General features: G+C 43.3%; 1 protein-coding gene across 1 annotated transcript; it reads right to left on the reverse strand.

Moving 5' to 3' along the window:
- Window positions 1–4,918: 4,918 nt before the first annotated feature.
- Window positions 4,919–23,411, reverse strand: LOC139216337 (E3 ubiquitin-protein ligase RBBP6-like). The gene is made up of 19 exons (XM_070847431.1): window positions 22,882–23,411; window positions 21,507–21,612; window positions 19,927–19,975; window positions 16,600–16,644; window positions 16,378–16,460; window positions 15,946–16,042; window positions 15,653–15,792; window positions 14,674–14,846; window positions 14,378–14,481; window positions 14,133–14,264; window positions 13,661–13,812; window positions 13,211–13,313; window positions 13,028–13,094; window positions 12,131–12,173; window positions 11,725–12,042; window positions 11,297–11,440; window positions 8,931–11,150; window positions 7,997–8,096; window positions 4,919–6,148 (listed from the first exon to the last, which is right to left on the reverse strand). The coding sequence occupies exons 1-19, from the start codon at window positions 23,045–23,047 to the stop codon at window positions 4,919–4,921; spliced, it is 5,472 nt and encodes a 1,823-aa protein (XP_070703532.1). The 5' UTR covers window positions 23,048–23,411.
- Between the last annotated feature and the right edge of the window lie 846 nt (window positions 23,412–24,257).

A 24,257-nucleotide genomic window follows, 5' to 3' on the forward strand; every position in this document is an offset into this window, starting at 1 on the left:
GTCTGTCTGAATTCTCATATTTTCTTATGTGCCTTTGTGCTATGCAGGGTCAGTGTCCTGGTGTTTTTCACATCTTGATCTGCAGTTTACTTTATTGTTCAGTCTGTGTGACTACCTGTCTGTCTGTCTGTGCATATATCTGTGTCTTGTCCCTCACATGTTTTGCATCTTTGCTCACCTATTAACCATTCTTCTATATACAGATAGTCTGCTAGTGTCTGTTTGTCTGTCTGCAGCGTACCCCCTCTACACACACACACACACTCACACACACACACACACACTCGAGCACAGATGGACAGACAACCATGCTAGACTGAAAAGCACAAAAGCAGTCAGACGCTTCGGAGCAAAAAAAGCACAGAGGAAACACAGACGCCGCAGGAAGCCGTGGCGAGGTGGGATGCGTGGAGCCCATGAAGTTTAGCGGCCATCTTGGAGGACACGCAGTAGTGCACAACAAGCCATTGGAGAAAGCATGAGGGATGCCTCACTGTCCGGGCACCCCTCCGTCCACGGTTTGGACACAAGCCAAGTCGGGCATCCCACACCCACCAGCTGTCCTCTGTCCAATCCCAGCATGCCTTGGCATGTGGAAGTGTGATGGCAGTCACAACGGGCAAAACAGAGAAGAGACAGAAAGAGAGACAGAGAGGCTGGATCTCTGCCATGTCTTCCTTGTAGTGAGTTAATGAAGCAAGAAAAGCTTGGAAACACTTCAAGCATCAACTTTCACACACACAAACACACAGAGGGGGCATAATAACCCAAGCCAGCACAGACAGCAGGCATATTGAACACGTCTCTCAGACTTATTTGAACATCATCCCACCTCCTGCACAAACAAAAACCCCAACAAGGCAAACAGCCACCAACCTGTCGGAAAAAACTGGACGTCTTTGTTCACGGTTGAATCGTGGTTGTTTGATGTCTTGATTCTTGTTTTGGTGCTTTTTGAGTTAAAGCGGGATCAGTGTATGTTTGTTGCATTCTGCATGGGCGTCCTTACCTGGCACGTAGATGAGCAGACAGATGAGTTGTTCATTCGGTCTGTAGCGTACTGTCTGAGATTTTAGGGATGGCTGGTGGCATAGGAGGCTGATAGTAGGGTGGGCAAAGAGGAGAAAGAGGAAATGGAGATCAGAGTGGAGGGATGACAACAAGCAGAGGAACAAAGACAATGAAGAAAGTGCTAAAGAGCATGTTACTTCAGGGATCATTCATCCCACACATGTAATAGAAAAGCAATCATTACATAGACTATCATGCAAAATATGGTTTTCATACTGTTAGATATACTTAAATGAATCTACTTTAGATACCAAAGAGACCTCTCCACTTGCTTTTTACCCTTGTTTTGTAAACCGCTGCTGTAAATGCTACGCTGACACCCAAAAGCCTCAGAGAACTGTCTTTTTTCATTCTATTAAGTTTTAACTTCAACTTGACTATCATGTTCTTACATTTCTCAAGGTGGTTTAAAGTAATTTACATTTTGAGTACATGATAGTCAGGCTCAACATAAGCTGATTTTCATATACAGTAGCTCCTAAGAAGGGAAACATATTGAGGACATGTTAGATTTTCTATGGAGATGATGGAAATCAGTACAATAGAGGGCGACAATGTTTATGTCACTTTATTACATGGCTTTATTGAATACTCGATTCTGATTGGTCAATTATGGCATCCTACAGTCTTATTTCTGTATAAGAGACTGTTGCTATGGACACACCTCTGATATCAGAAGCAACAAAATCCTTTTTAAATCATTAAAATCATTTTTATGTCAGTATTTTGTGCCAAATGTACAAAGCCATCGGGGGCCTTGCGTCACTCTATCAGTGGTCGTTTTGCAGTAACTGTACACGCTCTTTTCCATTACAATGCCAGAGGAGCAAGAATCAGACTTTTCAGATTTGTGTACTGAGCTCCAGATACCAGTAAATGTTCCTGTGGTAAAAAAAAAGAAGAAGATTTAGAGTGCACAGCTATGCTAGCATGGAAATGGTCCGGCATATACCCCTGGCCCATAAAAGTGCAAGTTATCGTTATTAAGCTTTGGTTTTTGTATGAACTATGCAAACAAGACATAACATGTTAACCCGTGACCATCAGAGGTCCTGGTCTCTTAGCAAAAATAGTCAGCAGGGTGGGAATAATCAGCAGGTATTTACACAGTGGGTAAACAAAGACAAACCTCTTCATCTGCGACAAACTGACATGACTTGACGAAAAAATCCGCCAACTCTGGACCGCGACGAGTCGGCCAGGAGGCTGAGTGACTGTGAGAAAGAGAGCGAGGCTCTGAGTGCCCAGGTAGTGGTGCTGAAAGCTCTCCTCCAAAGTGCAGAGCCTGTCAGCAGGAGATGGTTAGAGAGCTCTCTGCCAGGCTGGAGACAGAGACGAACGAGAACAAGTATGAGTGGAAACAGATGGAGCATATAAAAGGTGCACTCTTCAAGATTTGGGTAGTATTTTAGTTAAAGATATTTATATATTAACTAAAAATGGCAACAGATCACGATGAAGTGTTAATGTTATGTCAAAGAGCATGCTAACCAGCTAGCCCCAGCCTGTCCTGTCTCATAATACCACTTTGTACCTCAGGGGTGATAGTGAGTCACTGTGGTGTCCAGTGAGCCTTCAGTCCAGCAGGTGGCCAAATCTTACGTATTGCACCTTTAACAAACCTCAGAGCCTCAGAGACTAAGAACAAGCTGCAGGAAGAGAGAGCCGCCCATCAGAACCAGCTCCAGACAGAGGTGAAGTCTCATGCCGAGAGGGCGAGTGAGAACCAGATGATGGAGCCCCCCCCCCCCCCATCACACGATGGAGCAGCAGTTAAAGGACCTGAAGGTAAGAACTGAAGGAACAGACCTCTAGAAAACCCACTGAAGACATGAAGCTCAGGTAACTTTGACACTATAAATTCCCCAGATCAAAAAGCTACAAGTAAATAAAAAAAACATTTCAAAATAAAAGTTCTGTATAGTTAAGATGTTTGTAAGGACAGTCAATAATGATACATGATAATAATAATAATAATAATAATAATAATAATACATCAATAATGTATTTGCAATGTTTTTAAAAGGCAGAATGGGATTTTCAACCACATTTACAAAGAACAGTGCCTACTGATCATTCAATTTTGTAAAAACTAGGCGAAAACTATTCATGACAAATGGCTGCAACTAATAAGCATTTCCTTTAGACCACAACTAAATCTTTTCTTTTTTAAAGTATTAACTAAATGTGGCGCCACGCATCATGTGCCACGGGCTGAGCATTTTAGAAGTATTTTAAGAGAAAAAAACATTTAAAAGTAAAGTATGTAGTTACATTTTGGCTCAGTCAAAGTTGAGACTGATGACAGAATATTTGAATAAGACTGATCTCCACTACTACTGTCTGAAAATTACAGCAATTTAGAGATGCTTGTACTTCACTTGAGTCTTTCCAGGCTGATTTATACTTTCACTACATTTCGTAGGGAATCAGTTCACTGTTTACTTGTATGTAGTTTCTATTACTTTGTAATTGTTCTACAATCACATTAGAAATAAAACAAACATAAAATGCTCCAACAGCTCTGATGGACCACAGGATTTCTGTATCACAAATGATTTAAGTGTATGTGTGTGTGTGTGTGTGTGTGTGTGTGTGTGTGTGTGTGTGTGTGTGTGTGTGTGTGTGTGTGTGTGTGTGTGTGTGTGTGTGTGTGTGACATCTACCGAGTACAAAAAAAAAGCACAGAAGATAAATGACCATTAGATCCTGGTGGATGTTGGAGGAGATGTTGAACTTAGATTTAAAACGATTCATATATATTTATTCATTTCTAATGATGATTTATTTCAGCTTCAAATTCTATCAGTTCTACATTCATTTATACTCACAAGCCAAGTACCCACCTCCCTCTGTCTCTGGCTGGGGGGGCTGTGAGCTCTGTGAGGCACAAATGAGGCTGCTAACACGTTAGAATTTATACTTCCATTTGTTTCGGTATTTTTCTTCTCAGTTTTCTCCGATATTCTCAGTCTGTCTTGTAATGTTTTTGTGGCTTTAATAAGTTGGTGGAAAAAAAAAATTTAACATCACTCCATCTTAGTTTAAGATATTAGTGTCATGCCAACATTTAATTAGAGCCGTACCACTGGCACGACTAAAATCAGTTTTTGTTGGCCAATAAAATAATGTTCGTGACAGATGTGAAATATTCATGCTAATGTGCAAAAGCAGCAGACGGCATTTCATCCACACAGACAAGAACAACATTTTATGGATGTTACTTTTTTATTTCCTTCAAAAGGGGGAAAACTAAACGTTCCTCTGGTAAATCATTTATCCATCCAGCAGTTGTCTTTAAATCAAACATTTACAAAAATAAAAATAAAATACAACACAGAGGTTCAAATCGTAAATATTCACAGTATATGTTTTAAATGAGTCACAAACTCTTTTCATTAATCCTCGACACACACTTCTGTGCTCCTGAGTGAGGCAAATCAAATTACTGACTGACCTGTTGTCAAAATGTAAGATGTCCTTCATGCAAGCTGTAACATTGCAGGTTTACTACATAAATCATAGTTGGTGGCAGTCCTGAGCAAGTTGTGAGCATGTGCAAATTCCTTGAACTTTAAATAATTCAAGAGGGCAAAGGTTTCACAGTTGCTTTCATTCACATTCATTCCATATGTACTGTAATATAAAGTGCTTTTCCCTCACAATTTGTTCACTTTCATTTTAGTTGATACATATTTGATATCTCTTCAGGTGATACAAAAAGTATCCTGGGGGAAAAAGAATAAAGTCAAAAAAAAAAAAAAAAAAAAAATGAATCCAGGCACTTTTCGGACAGAAAAAGAAAAAACATCATTCAAGTAGATTTCACTTTGTTTCCACGTGACAGTCAAGATAATGTAACTGAGCAGAGCCTGGCGTCCACCTCTCCATTACTCTCCTCCTCCCGTCCGTCTCCGCAGTTCTTTGACGTCTTCTTGTGTTTGTGTTTCTCCAGCTCCCCTTCCTCCAGCAGCTCCAGGGCAGGTTGCCTCTTCTCCTTTTTCTGCCTCTTTTCTTTCTTCTTCCACCCTTTGCTGTCGTGCGCGCTGCTGCCCTCCTGGCTTGCTGACGAGCTGACGCTGTTGCTGCGGCTGCTGGGCCTCTCCCCCTCCTCCAGCTCCCTCCCTCCCTCCCACTTGGTCTGTCCGTCCAATTTATTGACCTCATCCTCCCATCGACTCCCTTTGTCCCCCCCTGCCCCCATCTTTTGATGTTCTGTCTCTTCTTTGCCTCCTTTTATCACTTTATCCACCTTGTTTCGCTTCCAGCCCTCCCCTTCAGCCTGGCTCTCGGGCTGGAGCAGGTCTCTCTCCTTAGCCCAGTTATGGGAGAGGGAAGGGGGAGAATAGTGGGTGCCTGCAGGTCTGTCTTGGCGTCTGTAGTTCCCTGATGGATCTTGGTGGTTGTGGTAGTAGTGGGAATGGTCTTTGTCTTTATTTTGTGAGGTATTGTCGGGCAGTTTGGCACTTCTGCTTAAGGTGCTGCTTTCTTTGCTGCCTCGCTGCCGGTCTCTCCTCTCTGTATCATGTGAATAAGAGTGGGAGTGAGGGGAGGACGGGGGATTCCTCTTTTGGCCTGACGTGGCGCTGCTGTGCCCCCTCTCTCTCCCCCGATCTCTCCCTCTTTCCTCCTCCCTTGTTCTCTCTTTTGATCGTTTTCTCTCCGTCTGCCTATCCCTCGGCCTTCTCTCGGCCTCCCTCTCTCCTCCCCTGTCCCTCCGTCTCTCCCTCTTTTTCTCCCTCTCCCCGTCTCTGTCTGGACACGAGCTGCTGTCAGGTCTGTCTTTGCCACCAGAGGGAGCTGCACTTCTGTGCGAACTGGACAGAGTTGAGTTTGGCTCTCTCTCTCTGTCCCTTCCTCTCTTCGTTGCTCTGGACCCATCTCTCTCTGTTTCCACTGACCTCTGCGTCTTCTGTTCAGCCTCTCCCTCCGTTTCCCTGACGACTGATGCGGCTGCTATCACAGATGCCGGTGGTGAGAGCAGAAGGTCGGCAGGAGCATCCCTTTGTACTTTGATCTCTCTTTTATCCTGTTGCTCTTCCTCAGACTCCTCTTTCTCCCATTTGGAGTGCGGGACCTGAGACAGAGAGAGAGAGCATTTATTAGTGTATGTATGTATGTACAGTGGGGCAAAAAAGTATTTAGTCAGCCACCAATTGTGCAAGTTCTCCCACTTAAAAAGATGAGAGAGGCCTGTAATTTTCATCATAGGTACACTTCAACTATGAGAGACAAAATGAGAAAAAAAATCCCGAAAATCACATTGTCTGATTTTTAAAGAATTTATTTGCAAATTATGGTGGAAAATAAGTATTTGGTCAATGACAAAAGTTCATCTCAATACTTTGTTATATACCCTTTGTTGGCAATGACAGAGGTCAAACGTTTTCTGTAAGTCTTCACAAGGTTTTCACACACTGTTGCTGGTATTTTGGCCCATTCCTCCATGCAGATCTCCTCTAGAGCAGTGATGTTTTGGGGCTGTCGCTGGGCAACACGGACTTTCAACTCCCTCCAAAGATTTTCTATGGGGTTGAGATCAGGAGACTGGCGAGGCCACTCCAGGACCTTGAAATGCTTCTTACGAAGCCACTCCTTCGTTGCCCGGGTGGTGTGTTTGGGATCATTGTCATGCTGAAAGACCCAGCCACGTTTCATCTTCAATGCCCTTGCTGATGGAAGCAGGTTTTCACTCAAAATCTCACGATACATGGCCCCATTCATTCTTTCCTTTACACGGATCAGTCGTCCCGGTCCCTTTGCAGAAAAACAGCCCCAAAGCATGATGTTTCCACCCTCATGCTTCACAGTAGGTATGGTATTCTTTGGATGCAACTCAGCATTCTTTCTCCTCCAAACACCACAAGTTGAGTTTCTACCAAAAAGTTCTATTTTGGTTTCATCTGACCATCTGACATTCTCCCAATCCTCTTCTGGATCATCCAAATGCTCTCTAGCAAACTTCAGACGGGCCTGGACATGTACTGGCTTAAGCAGGGGGACACGTCTGGCACTGCAGGATTTGAGTCCCCGGCGGCGTAGTGTGTTACTGATGGTAGCCTTTGTTACTTTGGTCCCAGCTCTCTGCAGGTCATTCACTAGGTCCCCCCGTGTGGTTCTGGGATTTTTGTGTTCTTGTGATCATTTTGACCCCACGGGGTGAGATCTTGCGTGGAGCCCCAGATCGAGGGAGATTATCAGTGGTCTTGTATGTCTTCCATTTTCTAATAATTGCTCCCACAGTTGATTTCTTCACACCAAGCTGCTTACCTATTGCAGATTCAGTCTTCCCAGCCTGGTGCAGGTCTACAATTTTGTTTCTGGTGTCCTTTGACAGCTCTTTGGTCTTGGCCATAGTGGAGTTTGGAGTGTGACTGTTTGAGGTTGTGGACAGGTGTCTTTTATACTGATAACGAGTTCAAACAAGTGCCATTAATACAGGTAACGAGTGGAGGACAGAGGAGCCTCTTAAAGAAGAAGTTACAGGTCTGTGAGAGCCTGAAATCTTGCTTGTTTGTAGGTGACCAAATACTTAATTTACCGAGGAATTTACCAATTAATTCATTAAAAATCCTATAATGTGATTTCCTGGATTCTTTCCCCCCATTCTGTCTCTCATAGTTGAAGTGTACCTATGATCTTTTTAAGTGGGAGAACTTGCACAATTGGTGGCTGACTAAATACTTTTTTGCCCCACTGTATGTATGTGTGCTGTAGCTCCTAATCTTTTAATGAACCTCTGAAACGAAGCAAGGCATCTGGCGGACTCCTTAGCAGTTTACCCAAAGAATAATTACACTAACAAAAAAATTAACTCCACAGAAACCATACAAAAAGTAAAAACTGCTGATTTATATTGATACACCTGCCTCCACACATGCTCCAGCAGCACCCTGCACGATCTGGGCTGCTCTCATGGACTCACCTGTATGAGTTCGAGCTTATCCTCTCCGTCTGCGGATCTGTCCTGGGTGTATTCCTTTGGAGTTTTCACCGCTGCCTTCCTCTCCTGATGACCCTTGTGGCTGCCAAATTCACAGAACACGCAGAATGTAAATCAGTGCTTGTCTGTATATTGGAAAAAAGGCTTTCAGGTTTTTCACTCTGAGAGTCATATTGGAGGCCTTTTGTTGTGAGACAAAAGAATCTGTTAATTGGTACGTTTCACATGTGGAACCGGTCTCGAAAAGGACAGATGAGGCAACACTTTCTGTGCTATTTTAACAGGAAATTATTTTAATTAACTAATTTATGCATTTACGTGATGACGGCTCATGAACAGGCTAAATTGGTTGCGAATATGGATGAATAGACAAGTAACAGAATTTAAAGCAGATAATTAAAGTTATAATACTTAAACTACGTTTTGACGCTATTTTAGTCTGTCGTTTCCCACCAGTGTCCATTTAATATATTTATATTCTGCAATTACGTCTCTAAATAGTAGTTTTCATTGTCAGTGTTTGTCATTCCTGCACTGGAGTCAAATAACCTTACAATGCAAAAGGGAGTCACAGGAAATGATGCACACACATAATCCAGCATTGTGGCTGCATTGTGGCCGTTGATGCTCTTTTAAAGGTGTCAGAGTTATATTAAGTACATCCTACTGTTAGTTCTTTTGTTCAACTCGCTTTCATTGTGAGGCAGTCCCAGGAAGTGCTAAATGCTGTATTTGTGGGTGAGATTAGCATTGTGTATCAAGAGATTATCATCATGAACACTATTGTGTACCAAAAGTGCATCTACAAAGCAAGACACCGGCCATTTTCTGCATTATTTTGACAGCAGGTTGGTTTTAAAGCAGCTGTTAAATGAAGCTATGGGGTTATGCATTAAAATAGTAGGAAAATACTGACCTGCCATCATCCAACGTGGTGCTCAGTCCACAGTGGTGGCTCTCCTTTCTGCTCCCCTGTGATTTAAATCTCGTTGGGTCGTCGTCTTCTTTTCTCATCCTCTTCACTCCCTCCATCAGCTCCTCCTCGAGCTTCGACTCTCCTGACGGGTTTCCTCGGTCTTGCCTGTGTGTGCTTTCTCCCTCCACCCTCTCCTTCTGGGTACCCGCGGCGAACTCTTCCATCTCTCTTCCATCGCTCCTCAAACTCCTCTCTTCTGTCTTTTCTCCCCTTGCGCTCTCCGTCTCATCACCTGTCACCTCTTGACCTCTGCTGGCCTCCATCCCGTCTCCTTTCTTCCACTGCTTCTCCTCCTTTTCCTCCTCTCCAGTGAGGGCACAGTGCCATAAGTCAACGTCCTCTTCTTTGTCCTCCTTCTCCTCTCCAACATCTTTTTTCCCTCCTCCAGTTTTCTCCCTCATCTCCCCTGTGTCACCCCTGAAGGAACCCATCTCCCATAGCTGGCTTGCATTTCCTTCAGGTTTTATTTTTTCCTCCTGGTCTCTGCAGGATTCCTTCACTTCTCTGTTGAACCCCTCCTCCTCTCCATTACCACTTTCTTCCTTTGTTTTTCCTGTGCTCTCTAAATAAGACGGGTCCTGCTTTTCAGTTTTCTCCTCTTTCCTTTTTCCATCCAGGTTGATGTTGATGCTTATCTTCCTCTGTGGTTTCACCTTTATTCCTCCCTCCCAGATGTCTCTCTCTGTCAGAGGCCATGCTTTCCTCTCCTTTTTCTTCTCTGTGTTTTGCTTCTTTCCATCCAATGCATTCAGGGATTCACTCTTGTGGATTTCTGGGACCTCTGCAATTTTTGTTTTCAGGCATTTGCTGCTTTGAGCCTTGAAAGAACTTCTCTCTGTGTCCTCTCCTTTTCTTTTTCTGTTCTTATCTGATCCTGAGTCAGAAGCTTTGCTGCCTTCAGGGTTTCTGTATCTGTCTGTATCCACCCTGCCTGCCCCTTTGCTGGGCTTTTCTTTGTGCCGTCTCTCCGCATCCCGCCTGGAGTCTGAATGTTTGCCTCTCCTCCCTTTCTCTTTTTCAAAATTCCTTTGTTCTCTGCTTTTTCTTTCATAGTCTTTCTCCAAACGCTTGTCTGGTTTCACGAGTGGTTGGACTGATTCTACGGCATCACTGGCCCTTGCCCCATCCCGCTCTGGGGTGCCATCCTTGCAGGCTTTTGGCGCCGTGTTGGGCAATTTCTTGTCACTTCTGCAGTCATCCGTTGAGTCTGCAGCATCAGGAGATGAGGAATCCTCTGCTCTTCCTTCTTTCTTTTTCTTCATGCTCTTTTGCTCGTGTTTTAAGGTGCCAGTGTTCTCAAGATTCTTCATGCTTAGCTGCTTGTCATCTTTACTTCTCTCTTGCAGTTCCACTTCCTTAGTGCTCTTTGCAAGTTTGACTGGCAGGCGGCTGTACTTGTCAGCGCACCTCTGCTGAAATGCCGTCGACTGAGCTCCATCCTTGGACGGAGTGGAGCGACTGTCGCTGGACGACTGGGAAGGAGGGGAACGGCTGTCATTGGATGAATGAGATGGAGAGGAGCGACTCTCGCTCGACGACTGAGATGGCGTGGAGAGGCTGTGACTTGAAGATCGAGATGGAGGGGAGCGGCTGTCACTGGATGACTGTGATGGAGGGGAGCGGTCGTCCATCCTGGTCTGTCTACCTTGGAGTCGGCTGCGGGGCTCCGAGTCGGCATGTGAGAGATTTCTTTGTCCTTCTCCGTCCTCCCACTGTGGGTGAGGGCAGGGAGGAGGATTGAGGAGTGGGAGAGGCAGCTGGTTGAAGTGGCTGACATAGCTGCTGAAATATTTCTCACACCACTCTTTGTACCCTCTTTTCCACTGTAAGTAGCGCTCTCTGTCCAGCTCCAGGTTGCTGGTTTGATTTGCATGCTGAGCATACAGGTAACTGGCAAAACTCCCCTCTGAGACTCCCGCCTCCCTCTGGGAGTGTTCTCCTCGCCTCCTGGAGTTGTAGGATTTCTTACTGTGATGCCGGCTGTGATGGCTGTACTTGCGGAAATCTGACGGTGACTTGGATCTGGAGCGATAGCCCACTCTAGGTGAAGATGAGGAGGACGGTGTTGGCGAGCGTGAACGTTTGTAACCATAGCTATAGGAGCGAGAGGAATGAGGGCGGGTGCGATGGTCTCTGTGGCGGGAGTAAGGGGAGTGGTGTCTGGGGAAAAAGAAAATATTTAATTGTGTCATAGTCACACACATTTTAAGTCACTGATACTTTGTTATTGTTTGGGCTGTCCTTATCTCCAATAAATAGCATAAGCACAAATGACTTGAATAAACTTGAATAAAGGCGGATAATACCTTGATCTGCCTTGGGACCTGGACCGAGAACGGGATCTAGACCTGCTAGAAGAGCGAGAGTAGGATCGAGAAGATTTGGACTTAGACGACTTTGACTTTGAATGAGAGGAGGAGCGTCTGTGAGTGGATTCTCTCTGTGGTGACCTGAGTGACAAAGAGAGAGGGTAGCAACTGAGGGGACATATATTATCATCAGTACATCATACAATACCTCAAATCCAAATGATTGAAAAACAACTCAAGTAATTTCCTTACAAAAATGTAACCTTCAAGTTGCAATAAGGCAACTTTAAAGTGTCTTTTAAGACCATTTAAAAAAGGGTAAATTAATACAATTAAACAAGGTGAGTTGTGTAATTCAAGATACTCACAGACACCCTGTCTATGGCTGCTTGGAAAAATGCAGACCAGCTGATCATTTCATTTACCTTTCCTTCTTCTTTCTCTGGTGCCTGTACCACTCCTTAGGCATGAGGGTGGGGATGGAGGAGGTGGAGGTAGAGGGGCAGAGGGAAGGGACGGGGGCACCCTGGGGGGTTGGTAGTGTCCATACGGGCGGGGTAGTTGGGTACCCAGGGGGGTAACTGTTGAGAGGCTGTTGAGCGGTGAGGAATGTGTGGAAATGGGGGGAGGCAAAGAGAGGCGGAAGAGTTGCTGAATATGAAGAGGAAGAGGAGGAGGGAGGAAGCTGCGGCGTGTTCGATTTATTCCAGCCTCCAGTGGAGCAACCTGCGGTGGAAGAGGAGCTGTGGAAAGAGGAAACGACATCAGTGTTTAACAGCGGACAGAGAAAATACAGACTAGTATTTAAAAACAGACACATGCTTCACTGACCTATCCCAGAGTGTTGACGACCCAGAGCGTCCTGGGGCTTGACCTGTGGATTCAGGGGAAAAATGGTTTTATATCATTCTTGACCTGTGTTAGTGATGCTACTGCTGCTCTCCGCCTAACAACTAATCACTGCTCATTTGCTCAAATGAAATTATAATCCATATGATGAGCAGAACAGACAGTATTATCAGGGTATCTGCAGTTTTCAGGAGGTCAAAGTTCAGACTTTTTAATGCCATTTGGAATGCAATTAAAGATCCTTTTTCTGAAAGTAGAAGTACATCAGTTTCTGTTAAACATGTCAGTTCAACTTCACTAAAATAACACTAACTAACGTAGAAATAACAGCGCCAATAAGTAATAAGTGGAGGTCGGCTGATGGCGCTGTGGCTGCAGTTGTGAGGACTGTCTGCTGTGCTGGTGGAGCAGAGACTGTGGTACAAAAACACAGAATTGTTCGCTTGAACGCAACGTTTGCTAAATTGTTTGTGTCTGTCACACTTCACAACTGGGACAAATTCTTTAACTGGTTTCAGCCAGTCATACTTGCCATTCATTAACAAAGCCTCATTAAATCTACACTTTTGCATGCTAAAACTCTGAGCACACTTACTTAGATAATTGTGATTGGTCCAAGTGTTGGCACAGCTCAAATACAATGTACGTAGCAGACAAAAAGAAATGCCAGATTTTTTTTTTTAGAGATCTTTGAAACGTTTAGGGAAATTAGTTTATGACAATTTAAGTCTTATTAAGGATCTATGCATGTCCTTATAATTTCAGTGAACTTTGTAAAGCACTATGAGACACTATGAGTTGTGATATTGGGCTATACAAATAAATTGAATTGAATTGAATTGAATTGAAATTATAATGAATGGAAAGCTTCTTAGTCACCTGAGGAGGACTGCTGTGGATTCACACTGACTGTTTGGGGCTGATCTACTGCTGGACTGTGGTTAACCTGAGCAAACACAAACACAAAAACATTTCATACAGAGAAACTTTGCAGCATAGAGTCAGTGTGTGTCTTTGTGTATGTATGTGTGTGTGTGTGTGTGTGTGTGTGTGTGTCCTCACCAGTGGTATCAGCTGTGACGGAGCAGCAATGGGCTCTTTGTGTGAAACCAGTACAGAAGGGGCAGCAGCCGCTGAGTCATCATGTGTCTTTTTTTCAGCCTCTCTGAACAAACAGCAGATACATCACAGGACCACATCAGTGTGATTGTTATCCAGCTCTTCAGTCTCAACTCCACGGTGTCATATTTGATTACACGTTGCATCAAATGTTCAACCTCTGTGGGCGCTTGAAGGCCGTACCCACAGAAGCGAAACTCTCTATGAGCAACTTTGTCAGAAATGAAACAGATGGGGATTATAGCTTTATAATCTTGGGGATTGTAACTTTAAAAGGTACCATGACTGGAAATCTGATGAGTCACAAGTTAGCTTTTCAACCACGGAGGGCAGCAAATGACTGAACCAATGTCTACAACACAGCCCACAAACAGAGGTTCAAAGTGTTTTTACTTGTCAGATGTCTCCGGGTGGCTTTGCACAGACTGGAAGGACGTGCTCGGCGTGTTGGGAGCAGAGGCGACGCCTGTTGCCGCGGGAGGGGCCCCACACACCTGAGGCAATGGCGGTGTGTCTGCAGCTTGTGAGTGGTGGACGAGAGGGTCCTAAAGAAGGAAGGCAATATAGCAGGAATCAGAATATTGCAGAACATGCAGGAGAAAGCCGTCAATTTTAGGGCAAACTTTTAATATGAACACAAGACACAAGACAATACACATGCATATTTTTCATTAGTTAGTTTGAAAATGCCGTTTAAAACTTTGCAGTCTGCTGTGGTTCCTGATGACAACTATCCCTCTGAGACCTGACAAACATCTGATTGCGAAAGGAAAGCGGTACTTATTCTGTTTGCTGCTGAGTCACGCAGGTACAACGCTATTCTTTTTTCTGTCTCCTGGATGCAACATATCATTATGAGACTCACTCGCTGGGTTGACTGGTGAAGCCTCTGAGGTGGGATGGTTTGAAAGGGTGGGGTGGGGACAGGGCTCGGTGCCGGGGTTGGATCTCTTAGACTTTTCGTTTGGCCTCGCTCTTTCTTAAAAGTGTTCACAGCCTGCGTCGGGAGAAACAGACAAAAAAGTGAATCATGTCTGCGCAGTTCCATTTATTAAATTGTCTCCTTTACTCTAACATCAATATGTAGTTTCCACTTATCTGTCAATTCACCTGTCGGAGAAATTTATTGGCAATCAGGGTATCAGGGGAGACATCTGATTGGCTGCAAGTGGGGCAGACGTGTTCCTCTGAATCCAGTAAGGCAGTGCGAATACCTGAGCAAGAGATAAAGACGGTTGCGATGTAAATAAAGAAACTCAGACCACAGCACCTTTTATTAGTTGAGCAGTTTTGATGATGATGATGATAACAAATATTAAATATTAACAGCAGGAGAGTTATTATAGAATCTGCTCACTCCAGGGGGAAAGCGTATATACGTTTATCTGGATTTGTGTGACACTCACAGTCGTCACAGTAGCTGTTTCCACAGCAGGGTATGACCACAGCGTCACTCAGCAGGTCATGGCAGATCAGACAGAGGAGTTCCTCAGGTACAGGATCCTCCTTGACTTGTGGCGTTTGCTGCTCCTGCGGAACGAACGGAGGCCTCTCCTTCTTGCCAATGGCGTACGCCTCGCTGTGGACGAGACAACAGAGCATGCAATGCAAATTCACGTTATGCTTTTGATGCGTTTAGAGGGTGCCATTCACCAGAGTGACACTGAAAGGGCATGTTTGAAGAAGGTTGGTATTTTTTGACACTTGGACGTGACAAGTTACAGCTAATGAGCACACACTGCCTGTTGGAATTAAAACAGTGACGCTTCATGGATTGTTCACCTACACAAGGCCGTAGGATATCCACAAGGATTTGGGCACTCATCCAAAAGGAAGAGAATGAAGCAGCAAATCCAGTTGCCTTTGACTCAGCATATTCAGATTGTCCTGCTAATTACTATTTTTTTTGCCTCAGTTATGATAAAGTGACACTGTGTATGGTTATATATCAGTGAGTTAGCTCAGGATCTTACCCTGTTAGACTTAAAATTAATGTAATAAAAAACTGCCCTGTAAACAGAACAGTTAAAAGGGTGGGGGTTATGTTGGGATGTGGCAGTTTCTTATATTTTTGGTGATTTAAATACTTTCAGGTGGGGAGTAACAACTGTGAAAAACACATCTCTGTTTGTCATGCCACCTTCAAAGTCACCAACTATGACAGAAAGCCCTCTTCAATGGGCCACTGTGAAAAATTAGGTAAATTGTTTACACACCTTCCCTGGATATGATCTTTAAAGGAGCAGTTCGACAGTTTCTTGCAAGACTCAGACTGAGTGGTATCGATTTGCTCGTCTGGCAAGAAAGCGAGTAAGCGTATTTCCCGAAATGTCAAACCATTCCTTCGAGACAAAAGACACACAAACATCGCCTCTTTTGTCTTACGCGTCTATGGCAGGAATGGCGTAACGTCCACAGTTGGTCAGCATGGCTCCCTTTATGCTGGGGTCGTCCACCTCTACCATGAAGGAGCGAGGGATGCCTGTGCTTTTCTTTATTCTCAGAGGGGCCTCGAAATTTTTATCCTGTTGTCAAAAACACACGCACGCACACACACACACACACCTGCATTTAATGCAAGCCTTACAGTCATCACTGTAAAGACGTACTCATCAAATACTTTTTGATTGCAACAGAAACTGCCTAAACTTAAGAGATACCACATGTTCTGCTCTTACCGCGGTGCTGGGACAGTTCTTGATGTGGTGCCCAGTATTTCCACAGCGATAACAGGTGTAGTTTGCCGGAGGAATAGCACCGAGCTTCTTGTTGTAACTACAGAGAGAAAAGCAGGGAATGAGAGGGGGATAGAAGAAAATTATAGAGACTTAAGAGTGAATGAAAAAAAGAATAATGTACAAAATAGAAGAAGAGGAAGAGGAGGAGGAGGAGGAGCAGAGCGATGGAAAATAAGGGAAGAATATGGAGAGTGGAATGAAGATGGATGAAATTAAAAAAAGCCAAGATAGAAAAAGTGAGACATCAGAACATGGAGATAGAAAATTGATTAAAAAAAAAAAGGTAGAGAGCAGGTGGAGAGAAATGCTACGGAGAGAGAAATGGGGATGACTGGGGATGGGAGATTGGAAAGCATCACAGTAGTGACTCACTTCATGGAGTCGTAGGTGGACTGATTTATCATAACTTTGATCTTATCCTCCTCCGACACGTCCGCATCAGCCAGGTTAGCCATCTGCATGCACACACACGAATGTATGTGAGCCACAGGTGCAAAGACGGCAGGTCGAACAGGAGGTTCACTGCTTAATTCAGACTGACTCACATGATCCAGGGTAGACATGTACGAGAAAAATAGGAAAGAGGGCGTGTACCTTGGAGAAAAACGGTAATGCTCTGGAAGAACTCTGGTCATCCATCTGTTAGAATTAAACACAAAGTTAATTTCACTGATGAAGAGCTGAGGGCCTCCAGGATACATGTGTTGGGAAAAGCTTCAGAGCTCATATCATACTCATACACATTGGAAAAGAAATACTAGCAGCAAAAACGCACACACATAATATAAAAAGCTTGATATTTAGCTCCAAAACAGCACTATCTGTGCTGCTAAACTTGATGCTGTAACCCTGGTACACTTGGTGATTTCCTGTGTGACACAAGAGTAACTTCTATTTGTCAAATTTTCTCTTTTGAGCCGAGATAAAATGGACACCAACATCCACGCAGCAGTGATTTTCATACCGAGTGGATAATAAATGTCTGTTCTCATCCCAGGATTACTGCCTCAGCACTTTCTGCCAACTCACTTCAAACTTGCTGCACTGAATGTTCTGTGCTATAATGAAGAAGCCGACGATATAATGCTCCCTGGGCATTTTCACCTGTCAGTCCAGCATTTTTGTTAGCGGACATCTTCGCTCTTTCAAGCCAATGTCTATCTCAGTACTTTCTATCACCTCGGTTGTTTCTCATTTGTGAGCAGCTGTTCTTGGTTTGCTCCTCTGCTCTGCTGGAATTGATCAGTGAACCAAGAGAGCAAAATCAACCTGTTTGACGTGTGCAAGGAAACTGGGTTTAGCTACGCTAGCAGCACGGCTCTATGGGCGGCAATGTCGGCCTATTTGTTGGTTGCCGGCCCACAAGTTTGAAATATCTCAACGACTACTGGATGGATTGGCATCAAATATTGTACAGACATTTGTGGTCCCCAGAGGATGAATCCTGATGACTTAAGTGACTTTTCCTCTAGAGACACTATGAGGTTGGCATTTGTCATTCTGAGTTAAATATTTAACAACTATTGGATGGACTGCCATGAAATTTGGTAGAGATATTCATGCCCCTCTCAGGATTTAATCGTAACAACTTGAAGCTCTCTTAAATCTTCATCCAACACTTTGGTTTATGACCAAACACCTGCAAAGCTGATGCCATTCCTACTAGTCTCAGCTGTGCTTAGTGCTAATGACCAAATATTAGCATGCTACCAGGCTACATTAACATAGTGAACACAGTAAACATACCAACATCAGCATGTTAGCATGCTGACGTTAGCATTTAGCAAGTGTACAGCTGTTTTTTTTAAACAGGACATACAATATATGTCCAAAGATAGAAGTGAACTATCAGAAAATGTTTTGCAGTATTCTCAAACATCAATTTTTTACTGATCACCTCCTTCCAATCCTCCAAGCCTTGCTACATTTACAGAGTTTACACAGGTAGTGGTGCTGCCAGTGAGTCACGATCTTTATAACCACTCAATAAATGCATTTTTAAAAACCTCATGAAAGCAAAATATTCACACATTAGCACATTTTCATAAATCATAAACACAAAGTACTTTTAAAAATCTTAAATTCCTCCTATAGTAATCATTCATTTAAAAATTCACTGTGCTGGAGTTCAGAGCCAACCCCAAAAATATTTTCTGATATCACGACATTACACCGTTCATGGCAGGATGACAGCTCTTCCTTTCTGGCTTTATTAGAGCTCAGACAAGTCTAATGAAAGAAGTTATCCAGTAAAATGTAAGATCCATTGCTTCCAGAGCTTGACCCATACTGGGGACTATATGTCAAGTTTAACTGCTTCTACTGCTTTGATTTGAACTATTCTTTTATAAATCTCTCTTTTGAGTCCGCCAACTGAGAAAGTGCAATACTAAAATCACTAGAGTACCCCTTTAAGCTTGTCCAATATGATGTCCAGCATGTCTACCGTAATATTGCACTTTGTCTTTCCTGCAAAAGAAAAATGTGTGCCAATGATTTTAATCGTCCACCAGACATGTCCGACGTTGACAAATCAAAAGTCTCCAAAAATCTGAGATGACATATTGACTGTGGTTGTGTATCAGCATCACTCTCTCCAGTGAAGTCAAACACATAAGCAATACATAAGACAGCTTCATACAAACAACTTTATTGGTAGAAAAGCACAAAAGATAAAAGTTTGTGTAGTCCAACGGACACTTCCCCTACTGAGAAACCAGAGACAAAATCAGGTCAGTGCACACTAATTCAGACTGCAGCAAGTAAAAGCTTTTGAGATGTGTTTGAGTTAGTTTACAGAGTCAGATACAAAACTGCACTGTAAGAATTCAGTAAAAAAAACATAAGTGGCGCACATCTTGGTTGGGGTCACTTTAAGGGAGGTATTGATGTTTTTTTTTTTGTTCCTACATTAAAGCTAAAACACAGTACAGCAAACCTTAAAATAAGAAATCCTTTGATAATGGTTCTGTCTCTGCAGGAAGGACGGTTCTGTCAACATTAGATTCAAGTGTAGTTTTCATTTTAAATACTTATGAAACATTCATTTCATGACTGGATTTTGTTTCGGCGTCTGTTCACTTCCCCAGAGCACTATATTTGGATTACCACGATACTGAATTATTCATTTTGAGACATTCAATTCTTTTGTAGATGATGGACTCCAGTCCTACGTGGAGACTGGATGAGATCCAAAAAACTAAATTTAAAGCTGCCTTTAATGTAACTTGACTTAAATCAGCATGGGCAGTGCAGCTATTAAAAGGAGGCTAATAATATATGTATCTCTAAACGCTCTAAAGATATCTGGGACTAAGTTCTGCAGCAGCTCATGAAGAAGACACTACCGGGCAATGCCTGTCGCAGGGCATAAAGCCACAGTTGGGTTTATCAGTTGTGAATTGCTGGCCTGCCTGATAATGTTTGACCCGCCTGAGCAGCTCCCACCACCCACAGACAGATAGTGGATAATCTTCAACAGTGACCGCTGACTGGTGACACATACGCTTGTTAAATTAACAGCTGAGAGTCTTTATTAGAGAGAATGTAAACAAGTTTTTACCTTTGTGGTTAAGCATACAGCACTGTTTAAATTGCAAACTTCACTTAAGTTTCCTGCACACGATCTAACTGTAAATGCCACATGTTACTAGCTTTTTTTTTTTTACTTATTCTCATTGTAAAATATGATTTATGTGAGAGCAGCGCTGTGAGCCAGGTGCTGTGTGCTTTGCACCATTTCCTCATTGCAACAGGAACTTAAACTACAATAGAGGAAATTGTGGTCTTCACCTCCACCACCAAAGCATACATTCAACTAATGTCTAAGCAGCACTGCTCGCTTATGTCAACGATGTGTGTGTGTGTGTTTAGTGGAACGGCAGGAGAAGAGGTGTAGCGGGATATGGTTTGGTTACGTACTGCTTTGGCGGCTCCAAAGGCGTGGTGATGGTGGACATCTGATCGCTCACTGAAACACAAGAAGAAATCATTTTCAACAGTCGTCCATGACAATTTAACACTCTGGAAAAAAAAAAAAGATTAGGGCTGAAATTTCCAACATTTCTGTTGAGAATGCATGTTATTGGGACTACTTCTACATCAACACATGTACAAAATAAAATGTCAAGACCATCTTAAAAGTTAATCACACATTTAATGTCATGTCAGGACCAGAGTGGTTTTTGTGTAACTTTGTTCCCCTACATCTGTCTTCGTTTCCACTACAGGTGGTGATTTCCTACATAACCCAGAATGCCCCTTTGTTCGGTTTTAGAGGAGGAAAGCCTGCTAGTTCATCTATATCCTTTAGCTTTTAACCAGTAGAAGCGCAACATCAAAGACATGGCTGCGATTTGTCAAACTGTATGAAATATTTATTCTATTTATCTTGTTTACCGCTGGTGTTTTATCCTGCGTTACAAAACAATAAAAACAATCAAACTGACCCATAAATGCTATTTAGAATGTTCCTCCATCGTCTTTAACAGTGTTAGCAAAATGTATCAACAGTGATTTTTTTTCCTTTAGTTAAGTTTAAAGTTTTAAGACTTTAAGTTCAATGTAAAATGTGAATGTAAAAGCCTTTAAAATGACTCAGAGTTGAGGCCGGCTTAGAGGCACTTTGGAGCTGAGTGACTGTCAGAGAATCTGATGGTCAACAGTTTAACAAAGAGGGTTTTTGCACAACGTTCCCATGATATGATGTTCACAGGAAAAAGAGGAGAGCTGAACTGTAACTCCGCTGTGACGTTCACAGGGATTACCTACATATTAGTCAGGCTTAGTCAGGAGAGCCAGCAGTGGTGTGGGTTTTATGCATGGAAAGCAGGAAAAGACCTCACTGGAACAGACTGGCGGTCATGTGATTAGCCCCGTCAGCACCATGCGCACGGGTGGAGAGCGGAACGGGCTAAAGAGTGGTGTAACGCTGCCCACAAGATTAAATGCAGCAAATCAACGCTCCACCTGCACAAGCAGGCTGACAGGCCTCTGTATGGATTCATTATGGTGGCTTTGTTTTCTTCACTGCTGAGGTCTTCTACCTGCCAACAGCACTCCTATTTTATGTTAACCTGCTTTGCATACTAATAAGAGTTTAGGATCTACATTCATTGTTGAGTAGAGTTCGTGTCATGCAGGCCTTTAACAGCAAATTTAGAAAATAACTTAGAATCTCCTTATTTATTAACGCTCCTTTTATTGATGCTGCTGACTGGAGGTCATTGTCAGTGTGGAATATTTAGTCAAAATAAAAAATCTAAATCATCTGTTGCCAAGCCTGATAAGCTAATACTCACAGCCATCACAGACTTATTATGAAAAGTGCTACTATGTGATATTTAGCGCCTTGTTTCTAGGTGGGGTCGTCTAGACTACAGGTAGACTCCCAGGTGACAGGCGGTGGCTCTCACAGGCAGGGTGGACACTTTGCAGCGATAGCAACACACTCATAACGATGCAGGAATTCAGCTACAGTACGTGCCAAGTAATACACTTACATGTTGCGGGTCTTGCTGCTCGAGCCGGACTTCCCTCCGATGATGGGGATTCTCCTGACGATGACGGAGGAGCCTTTGGGGATCAGGCCTTCGTCGTCTGTGTACTCTGAGAGCGACGGACAGAGAGAGGGACGCTTTAAGGGCGAAGGATTAGCTCATCCAAAAAGGATCCCAGTTAGGATTTTAGAGAACCTGGTAAATCTTTACCATCATCAGACAAGGAAACACTGTTCAATGCAGTCAGTGTGAGAATGACTCAGTCTGAAACAACAAACCTGGGACTGCAGCAACAATGACTTAGTCTTTAATCTGATAATCATTATTATTATTATTCTTTTCAATACAGATTAGCCTGCTGATTATTTCCTTTAATCATTTAGTTTATAAAAGAGTTAATCTTCAAAATACAGTACATGCGGAATAAGTTTTTGTTACTTGTTCCAGCTCTAAACATGCCAGTTAGACATTTAGTCCATTTCTGAAGTGATAGAAAGCGCTTTAAAATGTGATTAGTCACATTTCCACAAACACAACAAAACTTATTATTAATTTTACAGCCTGGTAAACTCTGTCCACACTTTCAGAATACTCTACACTAAATACTGAGTTGTGTATCACAGCAAAGTTAAGGACAGCATTGACCCCCCCCCTTAAGGTGCTGCAGAGACGTCTTCAGAACAGCACAGGCTGAACGACACAGCTCCTCCTATAAGACATGATACCTTGTTCTTTTTGGTTTTTTACTCATCTTTTTCTTATCTCTCTATACTCTTACATGGCAGGAGGTTCTATGTACTTTTCTTTCCTCCTCGCTTTCAGTAGAAACACATTACTCATTAAGTGACCTTATCAGACACACCCCGAGACGACACTCAAGATTCATGGGTGATTATCATGTTTGATCTATATGTCACTTTTTCTCCTCTTTTAAATTTACTTTACCTGTGTTGCAGCCACGTTTCCTCACTAATCATTCATGGATTTTCAGATAAGAGTCTGCGTGTGCCTGTACTTTAATCTTATGGTCATGACTATGCTCTGCTCCTACACCACCTTTGCTATTTATATCCCACATCTCTGCTGGGACTTTTGCATGCATGGCACAGACAGGGCTGATCCACCACCACCAGCAGCAGCAGGCCGCTTAATTAGGAGCACGAAGCGTAAATGCAGCAGGAATGCGGCCCATTCATTAGACCCGCTTTTTTTTTTTTGTCCTCGCTTGACTTTTCTGGACCCCCGTCAAGCTCAAAAGAGGTGACGCAACTCTCACCGGCCAGCTGTCAAACCTGGACCACGTGCTCTCTTCCAAAGTTCAAACAGTCAAGACAAACAGTCTTATCAGTCCACATAGCGTTATATGTTTTATTATTACCTTCCTTGGTCTGTGCGTTAGTGATCTGCAGGTCGCAGTCCCCGGCTCTGAGCTTCTCCCTGCCCATGATCTGCCTCTTCAGATCCCTCAGCGTGATGTGCGGGCCGTCAAAAACCACCGTGTCGTAGCTGAGTTTGGAGGAGAATTTATAATGAACATGAGTCATGCTGAAATGCAACAAAAACCTCGTCCGACACTGTCAGCACACCGACAGCGGACAGTTTTCCTGCGTTGACGGGGAACCTGTTAGTTGCTATGGGAGTACAAAGTTAGCTAGCTAGCTAGCTAGCTGTAGTTAGCAGCCGGCTGCGTCGAGCGTCAGCGGTGCGCCGCTAACAAGCTAGGTCCTGTAATTAACAACTGCCTGATAAAGTGCCGTGGACTGGATGACACTTCCCGGCGTCTTGAGGAGCAGCAGCAGAGACTTAAGTCAAAACGCAGCCAGCCAGTTTCGAGTCTAATTTGCACTTTTATTCCCGCTAAATGCTGCTCTCAACACGGAGTGCTGGCTGACAGAAACCACCAGCTGTTTCCACAAGCAACGGCTCGTCAGCACAGAGCACGCACCATCTGATGCTGCGTTCAAGGGATCGCCGCACACTCCAACTCCCACAGTCATTATTACACAGCAAACGCGCTTGTGTCGTTTTTACGGTGATTTTAGATACACAGATTACTCTTTAGTGTGTTTTCAGAAACAAGGTGTTTGTTATTTTGTTTTAATATCTGATTTTATATTTTATTCTTTGCAAAAGCTGTCCAAAAAATATATTATTATTGGTAGTAATAAGTCATGAATGTGCACGTGGACCTCAATATATGAATAAAAGTACTGTAAATAGCACGTTTTAATGTCTGACTCAAAGATAACGTGACAAAGTGTGACTATTCTGCAGCCACAGGCAAGAAAACAAAATAGATCAATGCGAAGAAAGTGTATGACAACGAAAAGCTGCTTAGAATATATTCTAAAAAAGAAGAAAAAAATAATCATTTTAGCGTGGAGAGCATGCCGAACATTAATATAGGCTATAGCCAAGAAGAAACATAATCTAAGAGGGAAAAATACCCCCCCAACAACACATTTGTGATTTTGCCTAAAACTCCATGTTTCCATCTTCATCTTCACGCCTACACTTTATTATCCAATTTGGAATCTGGATTTGACCAATTTCCCCCCCTGCACCTGAAGGCAGCACCTTGCCTCTGAGCACCACACGTGTTTGGACTCAGGGGACAACAGGCAGGCTGAGCACAGGAAACCACATTTACACCCGATAAAGATTAAACAATCGCTTTCGCTTGTCCACCTCTTCTGTTGGAGAGTTGACGTGTTGATCCATTTAATTTAGAGCCTCGTGGTCCCAGCGGGAGTC

Source organism: Pempheris klunzingeri, chromosome 17 (genome assembly GCF_042242105.1).
Source record: "Pempheris klunzingeri isolate RE-2024b chromosome 17, fPemKlu1.hap1, whole genome shotgun sequence".
In the NCBI taxonomy this organism is placed as follows: Eukaryota; Metazoa; Chordata; class Actinopteri; order Acropomatiformes; family Pempheridae; genus Pempheris; species Pempheris klunzingeri.